Source organism: Talpa europaea (genome assembly GCF_964194135.1).
Source record: "Talpa europaea genome assembly, chromosome: 11".
NCBI lineage: Eukaryota > Metazoa > Chordata > Mammalia > Eulipotyphla > Talpidae > Talpa > Talpa europaea.
The window spans coordinates 50,414,950-50,425,845 of record NC_140078.1 but is presented as its reverse complement, the minus strand read 5'-3'; the positions used below and the strand labels follow the sequence as shown (position 1 = coordinate 50,425,845).

The following is a 10,896-nucleotide window of genomic DNA, read 5'->3' as shown; positions in this document are numbered from 1 at the left end:
GGCCCTTACCAGGCTGCCCTCTCTTCAACTGGAGCCAAGGAAGATCGGGGCCTACTGCTTCTTCCACCCTGCTAACAGGGTCCCACAGTTCTATCTCCGCTGACATCCTTTCCCTCTTGTCCTGACTGCCAGAGCAGCTAAGCCCCACAGAAGAAGCAGTGAGGCTACTTCCTACAACCCACCAACCTGGGCTTTAGGCTACTTCAAAGCCAATGAACCCCATGAACCCCATGAAACCTGCCCTGCCCCCCGCACCACACAGGTGAGTTGGGGTTCCTGTTGCTCTCCCTTTTAGTCTCTAGCGATATGGGCACCTGTGGTCTCCCGATACCCACCTTCCAAGTGAGCTCACCAACATCTCCCCTCGCAGTGATGGTCCATTCGCTTACGAGGCAGTGCCTTGGCAACAAAGTGCCACTCAGCCAGCAGGATCGCTGTCCGTGGTCACAACCGTGTGGGGAGTCGGCAACGCAGCCCAGAGCCAAGTGAGTCCACACCTGACCCCACCCTCAAGCCACCAGAGCTTCCTGAGCCCCCCACATCCTTGGACATTTATTCTCCTTCCATGCTTGTTGTGGGTTTTCTGCCTATCTTCACCTGGCCTCCACAGACCCACCTGTGACGGCTGCACCCTGCCAGGCTCGTCTTTTCCCCTCCTCATTTTCTTCCCTCCCCCTCCCTTCTGTCACCCTCACCTAGCAGGCCTCTCCTTCCCAGCACTTTAAAGCCAGTGCTTGAAACTGCTTGGATGATTACTTTTGGTGATTCTCGCTTCCTTGTAGGTTTTGGGGAACCCCATGGGCCCTGCAGGGAGCCCCCCCAGCACCTCCATAATGCCTGGCATGGCAGGTGGCAGCTCCACCCTGAACTCTCCACAGTGCCTTGGACAGCAGGCATTTGGTGAAGGTGGCACACCCAAGGGCTACGTGCAGCAAGGGGTGTATGGCCGTGGGGGCTACCCTGGGGGCCCTGGCTTCACCACTGGGTAAGCAGAAACGCCCCACCTGGCCGTTAATGCTGGGAGTCCTCCGGGGGTAATGCTTCCAGCTTGGCAGGCACCTTGCAGCTGTGTGATACTGATTTGTAGAAGGTTGTGTCTCTGCCTTCCATAATGAGTTAAGGAGTGTATGGAAAAGAATGGAGCTCTTGTTGGTCCTGTGTGCGCGTTTCCCCAATTTACCCCCTACCCCCATTAGTGTAGGCCTGGCCTTCAAATGATGGTCAGAGGAACTGAGCCAGTCTGTTTCTCTTGCAGGTATGCGGGGGGCCCAGGGGGCCTCGGCCTCCCCTCACATGCCACACGACCTTCCACTGATTTTACTCAAGCAGCGGCAGCTGCTGCTGTGGCTGCAGCTGCTGCCACAGCCACAGCCACAGCCACAGCCACAGTGGCTGCCCTCCAGGAGAAGCAGAGCCAGGAGCTGAGCCAGTACGGAGCGGTGAGGCCCAGCAGCTTCTCCTATTCAAGGGGTCTAGAAGGCAGGGACCAACCAGGCAGCTTGGGTCTGAGGACGCAAAATGTACATGAGATGTGCTGTGCCGCTAAAGAGGAGACTGGTGAGAGGGGGATGGGTGGGGATGGAGTGAGGAGCTAAGGGGGCGAGGCTCTAGGGGCTGGGGGTGGGGGTTGACTTGACAGGCACAGACAGGCACAGCTGGCACCAGAGCAGTGGGTAGGACGTAGGTGACTCCTCTCTTCTCTTCCCAGATGGGGGCTGGACAGTCTTTTAACAGCCAGTTCCTGCAGCATGGAGGACCCCGTGGGCCCAGCAGCATGAACCCTACCAGCGTAGGAGGGCTGATGAGCTCCTCTGGCATGAACCCCATGGGCATGAACCCCACCCGGGCAGCAGGCATGGCATCCCTGTATGCAGGGCAACGCCTGCCCCAGCATGGGTACCCTGGGCCTCCCCAGGCCCAGCCATTACCCCGACAGGGGGTCAAGAGAGCCTATTCTAGTGAGGTGAGTGTCAGGGCCAGTGTGACCTTGGTACGACTGCCCTTAACCCTGAGCACCATCTCTAGCCATTGTGAGGGGACACCTGGTTATGAGAGGAACTGACCATGCCCAGCAAGGGGGCACTGCTGCCGCCCCTAGAGATACCTGTTCCTTCCTCTGGCACTTTGCTCTTTTCCTCCTTCAGGTGTATCCAGGACAGCAGTACCTGCCAGGAGGCCAGTATGCACCTGGCCCTGGGCAGCCCCCTGCCCCTTCCTCCTACCCTGGTCACAGACTGCCCCTCCAACAGGCTGTGGGCCAGCCCCTTTCCGCCTCCAACCCTGCAGCACTGCATTACAAGGTAGGGCAACTTCTCCTGGGCTCTGTGCCAGGTGCCGTGTACACAGATAGACCCCACGGCAGTCTGGGATGCTGGGGAGCAGCCTGCATGTGCTAGGAGAGGCCAGGCAGCCATGGGTCCTGACCAGTGCCGCATCAGCTCCAGGAAGGGTGGGGGGAGCTGGTTCTGAAAGGGGACCCTCTCTGTGGGTCCTAGATTTCAGTGGACAAACATCAGTGCAGGGAGCAGTGGGCAGACACCCAAGCCACTGAAATGTCCTTTATGAGAAAGTATCCCCATTCCTTCTGCTGACTGCAGAAGAGCCCAGCTAGGGACAGACCCATCAGGGTCACCTGGGGGAGAAATGCAGCTTACCAGAAGCCTGGTGGGGGGTGTGCACCTCTCTTTTTCAGCCTCTCTGTTGCTTCCCTGTAAGCCCTTCTGAGGTGTGGTGCCACTTCTGTAGTAGTGCTTTTTAAAATTGTGAAATCGGTACATGCTCCCTGGAGGTTATTTGGATAACCCAAAAAGTGTACAAAGAAGAAAATAAAGGCCAGTGCCCATATGTTTGGGGGGGAAGGGCCCCCTGCTCCCAGCCCTCCCCTCCGGTCAAGTCCAGGGGCCTGGCTGGGGGCAGGCGGAGGCCCAGGCACATATAGTTTTGTCTCCCGCAGCCTGCAGAGCAGTTCAACGGGCAGGGCGCCAGCTTCAACGGGGGGAGCATCGGCTACAGCCAGCCTGGCCTGAGTGGGGTACGGGCAGTGGGGAGGGAGGCTTACGGGATGGGCGCGTGGAGAGAGGGCACCCCGGCGGACCCTCCTGGGGCTGCCTCTACCCATTTTTGTCTGACCTTTCCCAGTGGGTGCTCCACAGACAAACTACCCCCCCACCATTCTGCCTTGACTGTGTGCTCGACCCTACAGCCCACCCGTTCCATCCCTGGCTACCCCAGCTCCCCACTGCCGGGGAGCCCCACGCCGCCCATGACCCCCAGCAGCAGCGTCCCCTACATGTCCACCAGCCAGGAAGTCAAGTCTCCCTTCCTGCCTGACCTCAAGCCCAGTGTGAGCTCCTTGCACCCGTCACCCCCCGGTGAGTGTCGTCTGCTCTCAAGATAAGTGGGTGGGGGTCAGACTCCAGAGATTTGCACAGGAAATCTGAGGGGCAAGGGCTTTCACCTTTATTTTCTATTCGTGGACCTCCGTGCAAATTCATTCAAGGCTGTGGATTTTCTCAAAGGACATATACGCACGCACAGAAAATATTATATATAGTTTCAGGAGATACATAAGCTCCCTGAACCCCACTCCTGGTTAAGAATCTCTAATTTCAGGGGAACCCCTCTCCTGGTTAAGAATCTCTAATTTCAGGGGCATATCTAATGAGGCAGAGGTTGGTATCCTAAGCTAACCGTGAGAGAGGTGGCAAGTGATCCGTTCATACCTCCTCAGCCTCTAGCCCTCTTACCGGAAGTGCTTCTTTCTGGGCTGGGGGCATGGTGTCTGGTCATAATTTAGAGATAGAGCTGGGCAAGTGGGACAGGACTGAACAGTGGGATACAAAGTTTCTGTTACTATTGGAGGTGACACTGAACCTAGGGTCCCAGGAGAGATGCTCCCCAAACTCAGCCCCATGACTTGGCTCATGGCTGCCTAGCAGTGTCTGGTGGTGGGGCAAAGTACCTCTTGCCACAGGGGTAGGGGGCAGGCGGCCTGGCCTGGGAGGTCCTCATGCTCTGGTACGAGTAGCCAGCTCACCCAGCATGGCCTGCTCCCAGGCAGTGGCCCCTGTGACGAGCTGCGACTGACCTTCCCTGTGCGTGACGGGGTGGTCCTGGAGCCCTTCCGTCTGCAACACAACTTGGCTGTGAGCAACCATGCCTTCCAGCTCCGAGACTCCGTCTATAAGACCCTGATGCTGAGGTGAGCACTCCTATCCTGCCGCCGACCCCTGGTGCCACCCCCTCTTTCTCAGTGTACCTCCTCCCCACACAGGCCTGACCTGGAGCTGCAGTTCAAATGCTATCACCACGAGGACCGGCAGATGAACACAAACTGGCCGGCCTCAGTGCAGGTCAGCGTCAATGCCACCCCACTCACCATCGAGCGTGGTGACAACAAGACCTCCCACAAGCCCCTGTACCTGAAGCACGTGTGCCAGCCTGGCCGCAACACCATCCAGATCACCGTCACTGCCTGCTGCTGTGTGAGTGCCCCCTGTAGGGTCAGGCATTGTGTTTCCTCATGCTCACCTTGGGGCTTCCATTCAATCCAGCCTTTTCAGAAAAGGGATGCAATCAAATACGCCTGAGCAGCTTTCCAGTGTAATTCGGTCAGATGCTCACGTTAATTACATAAGAGAGACTAAACTGGCCCTGTGTCATTCCTTGAGGAAGCTCGCGAGTCCCCAGCTGACCCCGAATCCTTGTTAGGAGTCAGCAGGATTCAGGCAGGACTTCGGCTACAAAAGAAAATATTTAGATAAGCAGCCTTGGTCAGCCTGGGTATGAGGGAGCTGAGATGGTATAGCCCCAGCCATGTTCTGTGGACTTGAGAGGTCTGAACTCAGACAAAATGTACTTAAAGTTGGGTGCTGTAAGCAGGATGCATGCAGAGGTTTCTCAGATACTTGGTTTTGATGGAGAAGCAGAGGACAAGTAGTTGAGTACCTAATACTGTATGGGCATGGAGTTTTACATGGAGGTGTTAGCATGGGCAAGCCTGTGTTTCCAGGTGAGAGTCAGCCAGACATGCTGCCAGTGCCCCCTTGCTGAGAGGGACAGGCCCTGCTGCCCAGCAGTGTAGCTGGTGTGACCTATGTCTCTCTGACCAAGTCCTCCCATTGCAGTCCCACCTCTTCGTGCTGCAACTGGTGCATCGGCCCTCTGTCCGCTCCGTGCTGCAGGGCCTCCTCAAGAAACGGCTCCTGCCCGCTGAGCACTGCATCACCAAGAGTGAGTAGCCCTTGCATTCCTTGGCCACTGGGCAGCCAGCCTGTGCCTCTGCTGAGGCCACTGCTCCACGTGGCCCATCTTGTGTCAGACATAAGGCTGTGTCCTCTGGGTAAGGAGCCTCTGCACAAGGTGGGGGGCGGAGGGACAGCAGTGTTCAGCTCAGATTGCCCCTCAGAGCTGTGGAGCCACCAGTGACTGGGTCCCTGGTTGGTGGCCCTTTCCCCTGTTGACACCAGTAAAGCGGAACTTTAGCAGCGGCACCATCCCTGGCACCCCTGGACCCAACGGAGAGGATGGGGTAGAGCAGACAGCCATCAAGGTGTCCCTGAAGTGCCCCATCACCTTCCGCAGGATCCAGCTTCCTGCGCGTGGCCATGACTGCCGCCACATACAGGTGGGTGATCTCTGCAGAGCCTTGTCAGAGCTTGCACCTCTAGACTGTTTTTTTTTTTTTTAATAGAGGCATGTTTTTATTTATTTATTTATTATGTTTGTTTGTTTGTTTTGTTTATACATGCACTGGGTACAGTCAGAAGCGCAGGAGGGTGAGAGAATTCACCAGAGCCAGAGTGGGGAGCAGAGCAGGCAGAAGGACTGAAGTACACTGCTGAGGGGAGCAGTGGGTGGCAGGAGAGGTCTGCGCACCATGTGGGATCCTCCTCTGGTGGCCGGGGAGCAGCCGGGGATCGAACCGGCGCGGCAGAGGCCGCGGGCAGCTTCGCAACCCAGCGCTCAACTGCTGCGCCACCGGGGAGGCCCACCTCTAGACTGTTTTTAGCGGATGTGGACCTTGGCTGAGAATTGGCAAAACAGACCAACCAGTGGGCAGGTGACCTGGCTCCCTGCTCCTTCCCCCCAGACTGAACTTTTGTTTTTTTCTCAGTATAGTCACCATGTGACTGCTTTCACGGGCTTTTGTTCGAGGCGTGGAGGAGGCACAGTGCAGTCTTCTTCCAGTCACGCCCCTAGGAGTGACACTGGAGTGTCTGTCTCTGGCAGAAACACTCTGCCCAGTGGCCAGCACGTGTTCATCCCTCCACCTTTTTTGGTTACCCAAGAAGTTACTGTTGTACACTGTGGTGCACTCCACACTATGCTTTTTTCTTTCAACACTATTGTCTGGAGATAGTTCCTCATCCGCACAGCTGCCCAATTCCTGCTTTGGCCAAGTAGCATTCTGGTCCAGGCAGCTGTATGGCCTACCCCAACCTCTGTCTATTAGTGTGATCCTGCAGTGACAACCTGATACATACATACTTGCATGTGATACACACTCACATGCAAGTAAATAAGTCTTATGTTCCTGAAACCACGTGACTGGATTGCAGGATGTGGTCAGACTATGCATTGCGCTCCCCCACCCCCTTGCGCAGCCTGAGGAAAGGTATTTCCCCCATCTCTCTGCAGTGTTTTGACCTGGAGTCGTACCTACAGCTCAACTGTGAGCGGGGGACCTGGAGGTGCCCAGTATGCAAGTGAGTGTCTTGTTCGCTCCTCATGGTATGTGCTGGAGCAGGTGACACTTCCTCAGAGACTCTCATGTCCTTCCAACACCACAAGAAATACACCAGCCAGGTATTGGGGATCTCAGCACAGACTAAGATAATGTGACTCAGGGTCGAGACCTCACATAGGTCACATTATACATTCATCTCCTGTAGGATCAGCACTCCTATCCTGCCACCGACCCAGGTGATCAGGTGCAGAGTGACCTCATTCACCTGGTGGTGTCACCTCATACAGCCCCTCACACAGGGGCACTTAAAAAAGGGTTACCTGGCACTGGGCAGCATCATGCTGGGTGATGGAAATAAGAGAGTATGTGCTCAGAGTGAGGCTGGACAAGGCCTCTGAGCCATGTCTCCTTTATTTTCTACAGCAAGACAGCTCTGCTGGAGGGTCTGGAGGTGGACCAGTACATGCTGGGCATCCTAATTTATATTCAGAAGTAAGTCTCCTCTTCCTGCCACTCCAGTATCTATGGTCAACAGAGGGAAGTCCTAGGACAGGTGGGGAAATGCTCCTAGCTCATCAGCCACAGAGCTGGCTCAATTCCAGGCTACAGGTGAATCCATATCCAGGCCGGCATCCCATAGGGCACGTGCAATATGTTGGGTGGCTGCGAGCCTTTGAGTGGAAGGTCTGCCTATAACTTGCAAGAGGGCCAGGAGAGGCAGCAGGACAGGTGGTGACCAGCCCCCTTGTGTCCCCACCCAGCTCAGACTATGAGGAGATCACCATCGACCCCACATGCAGCTGGAGGCCGGTACCTGTGAAGCCTGACTTGCATGTCAAGGAAGAGCCGGACGGGCCAGTGCTGAAGCGCTGCCGCACTGTGAGCCCCGCCCACGTGCTCATGCCCAACGTGATGGAGATGATAGCTGCCCTGGGCCCTGGGGTCACCCCCTTCGCCCCCCTGCAGCCCCCCTCCACCCCGGCCCCCAGCGACTACCCCAGTCAGGGTGAGTACAGCAGACCCAGCCCAGAAGTGTCGTGGCGCTGGGCAAATGATCTGTCCTCTCCAGAATACTCTCCTACCTGTGAAAGTGACACTGTGCGTGCCCCACACATTGTTAAAACATCCAGCCAAAACGTGCTGAGTGGTGCCTGTCCTCCTGGACGCCCAGCCTTGGGACCAAGTGGCTGATTGGGGACATGGCAGTGGAGGCCCAGGCTCAGCTGTGCCAGTGCAGATGGCAGCAGGGCCACGTCTCTGGCTCTGCTCATCCTCCCCAGCTTTTTGGAATAGGGCTTGTCTGCTGTTACACTTCCATGGATTGCACCCACCTCCCACCCTGAATGTGGGTATCTGGGTGTGGTGGGTCCCATTCCTGTCCCCTCAAGACCTCCTAGCAGTGTTGTGAGGCCAGTTCCCCTGGCAGCAATGAGAAGTGCCCTTTTCTGAGTAGTGACATCTGTGAAAACTGATGCAGACCCTCGTGGGTCTGAGGCCAGAGCTCCTGTTATCTGTGGGTGAGCACTGTGAGTTGTGTCCATCCACAGTCAGCCTGCCTTCTCGGCTTCTCTGCCAACTTGAATCCTATCGGCTTCACCCAATACCTGGCTCTCCTCTTTCAGGTTCCAGCTTCCTAGGACCTGGAACCTTCCCTGACTCCTTCCTGCCCACCACACCCAGCACCCCGACCCTTCCTGAGTTCACCTCTGGACCACCCCCCATCTCCTACCAGTCCGACATTCCTAGCAGCCTTCTGACGCCAGAGAAGTCTGCCCCCTGTATCCCCGGTCAGGTCAGTGCCAAACCAATGGGAAACCTTCCCCACCCCACCCCCAGCCCCCACCCCAGGGACTCCCTGGGCTGTTTTACCGGATTCTTCTCTCTTTCCCCAGATGGCACCATCAGGTCACCTGGACCCAGCTCACAATGCTGGGCTGCCAGGGCTGCACGCTCCTAACCTTGGAGGCCCCCCAGGGCCCCAACTGCACCATCCGAATCCTTCCCCTGCATCACGGCAGCCCCTGGGCCAAGTGAGCTCCAGTCCTGTCAACGAGCTGACCTTCAACCCTGCCACAGGCGTGATGGGGCCCCCCATGTCTGGTGGGGGGGAGGCCCCAGAACCAACCCTTGATGTGAGTGCCAGATCCAAAGGTGGGGTGTGCATGGAACCTGGGGCTTGGGTGGGGGGCCACTTTTCCCTTGTCCCCAGGATCCATACACTTCATAGAAGGGAGAACACTTGACAGCTCAGTGACCTCTATCAAAGGATGAGCTGATCAAATAACACCAGCTTTTTCTTTGCTGAGTTTCGGGTTCCAACTGGCATGGGGTGGTTGTGTCTATGCTGTGGGCTCTTGGGACCTGCTCACCACGTGGACATAGCCCTTGAGAAGACTGGGCTTGAAGTTGATGACACCAGCCTTGGGGTCTGGTTTGTCCTGACTCACAGGTGGCTTGTGAGCCAAAATCAGCACATAAGAGACAGAGGTGACCGTCCGTCTACCCTAATAAACAAAACTCGCTGACATGCAATGTGAGAAAAATTAGAGCAGTTCAAAGAAGAAAATTCTAGGGACTGAGGATTCTGCCTCCTCCATTTGCCCTGTCCCCAGTGGGGGGTTCCCCTCCCAATCCTGTGCGCTCTGCACCTTCAGCAGCAGAACTACCTACATCCCCTGTTGTCCTTGGGCAGCTCGTCCTGGGTGATTCTTAGTCACACAGCAGCCTTCTTCAGGGAGAGCCTTTGTGCAGACTGAGTTCACCTGTTCAGGCCTGTGTGTGAATGGGGTGGAGTGGAGGTTGCGTCATAGCCCTGCTGGGCCTGGGGGCTTGTGGGTTTGAGGCCAGAGCTCCTGATAAGTTTACTTTGTCCTCAGCTGCTTCCAGAGCTGACCAACCCCGATGAGTTGCTGTCCTACCTGGGCCCGCCCGACCTCCCTACAAACAACAATGATGACCTGCTGTCCCTCTTTGAGAACAACTGATCCTGTTGACCCTCCTGGCAGGGAGAAGCCACAGATGTCACCACGCCCTGCCCCCCACACCCAACCCCATCTGACACTGGCTGCCCTCCCTGCACCCTCCCTTCATGCACGCCTGGAGCCAGGCCCTGGGCCTCCACCTCCTGGTCCCTGAAAGCAACCCACTGTTGGGAGGGACCTTGCAGCAGCCCGCACCCCCACCAAGCTCACTGCTGCAGAACAAATGATGAGATGCCCAGCCCCGCCCCCTGTCCACGCCTATCCGTGCCCAGCATCACCCTGTCCTGGCTCACCTCATCCATGTCCTGCCCCTCCGTGGTGCCTCCACGAACATTTGCATCCTCTGCCACCCTCTGCCCCTGCCTGTACCTACTGGCCTGCTTCACGTTCAACGTTAACCCTTGTGTTTTGATTCCTCTGGGACCTGCAGAGCCAGCAAGAGTGGGGCTGGCTCTGTACTGACCTGGAAATCGCCCAGCCCCGGAGTAGTTGGTGGTGGAGGTCACTTCCCACCCCATCTCCGGGCAGAGGCTGAGAGGGGACGCTAAAGCACAAGGATGTACATGGTGTAGAAACACCCAGAGCTGTAGGGCTGCCAGTCCTCTGGACCTGCCCCCGATTCACTGGGCAGGAGGGGGGCTGACAGTGTGGGGGCGGCGCTCATTTCCATGTACGAATTCTCCAGCGGGCTGCTCTCCCGGGTGGTTCCCTGTTTCCGTGAGAGTGAACAGTTAGCCGCTGTGTTTTTTAAAATCTCCTCCCGGCTTCACTCTGGGGCCAGGCCAGGTGGGGGAGGGAGCCACCGCATCCTTGGCTCAGGGCCCGGGTCGTGTCCCCTGTCTGTGCCCATCTCTATTAAAGGACTCCCTCGTGGTGGGCCTGGCGCGTTCCTCCTTCGTGATCCGCCCACGCTCTGACCTGGGAGGGGCAACTGTTCCCAGCCAAGGCCTGGCTATCCCCGCCCCTTGTGAGTTTCCTTGTCCCTGGAATTTTCCAAATTGGCATCAGCTAGAAAGCTATTTTGTGAATTGTTGCCAGGGCCAGGAGACACATTTGCTACCACGTCACATTCATGGACATTTCTGGGGCCAGAATGTAGGCTCTGCCCCTGGGAGGACGCCCCTCCCCCCTCCCAGTTCAAAGAGGCTTAGGAACCCTGCAGGAGAGGGCAAGGGAAACCTGCCTTAGGGGAGGGACACATGGCTCTGAGTTGCCCATTTGGGACTC

At 57.0% G+C, this 10,896-nt stretch overlaps 1 protein-coding gene across 9 annotated transcripts; it reads left to right on the top strand.

The window, feature by feature from the left end:
* Positions 1 to 212: 212 nt before the first annotated feature.
* ZMIZ2 (zinc finger MIZ-type containing 2) lies at positions 213 to 9,974 on the top strand (the record flags this gene model as incomplete). Of its 9 annotated transcripts, none has more annotated exons than XM_084247895.1 (18): positions 213 to 262; positions 371 to 485; positions 879 to 985; positions 1,256 to 1,439; positions 1,709 to 1,963; positions 2,145 to 2,300; positions 2,954 to 3,031; positions 3,203 to 3,371; positions 4,057 to 4,201; positions 4,274 to 4,484; positions 5,127 to 5,232; positions 5,469 to 5,626; positions 6,640 to 6,707; positions 7,112 to 7,180; positions 7,450 to 7,694; positions 8,311 to 8,480; positions 8,581 to 8,820; positions 9,565 to 9,974. In XM_084247895.1, 18 exons carry the CDS (start codon positions 213 to 215, stop codon positions 9,670 to 9,672), a joined length of 2,634 nt encoding a protein of 877 aa, XP_084104021.1. In that variant the 3' UTR covers positions 9,673 to 9,974. The 9 variants fall into 9 exon arrangements, with proteins under 9 accessions (XP_084104021.1, XP_084104022.1, XP_084104018.1 ...); XM_084247896.1 differs by having other exon boundaries at positions 783 to 985; positions 3,305 to 3,375; positions 4,061 to 4,201; XM_084247892.1 differs by having other exon boundaries at positions 783 to 985.
* Between the last annotated feature and the right edge of the window lie 922 nt (positions 9,975 to 10,896).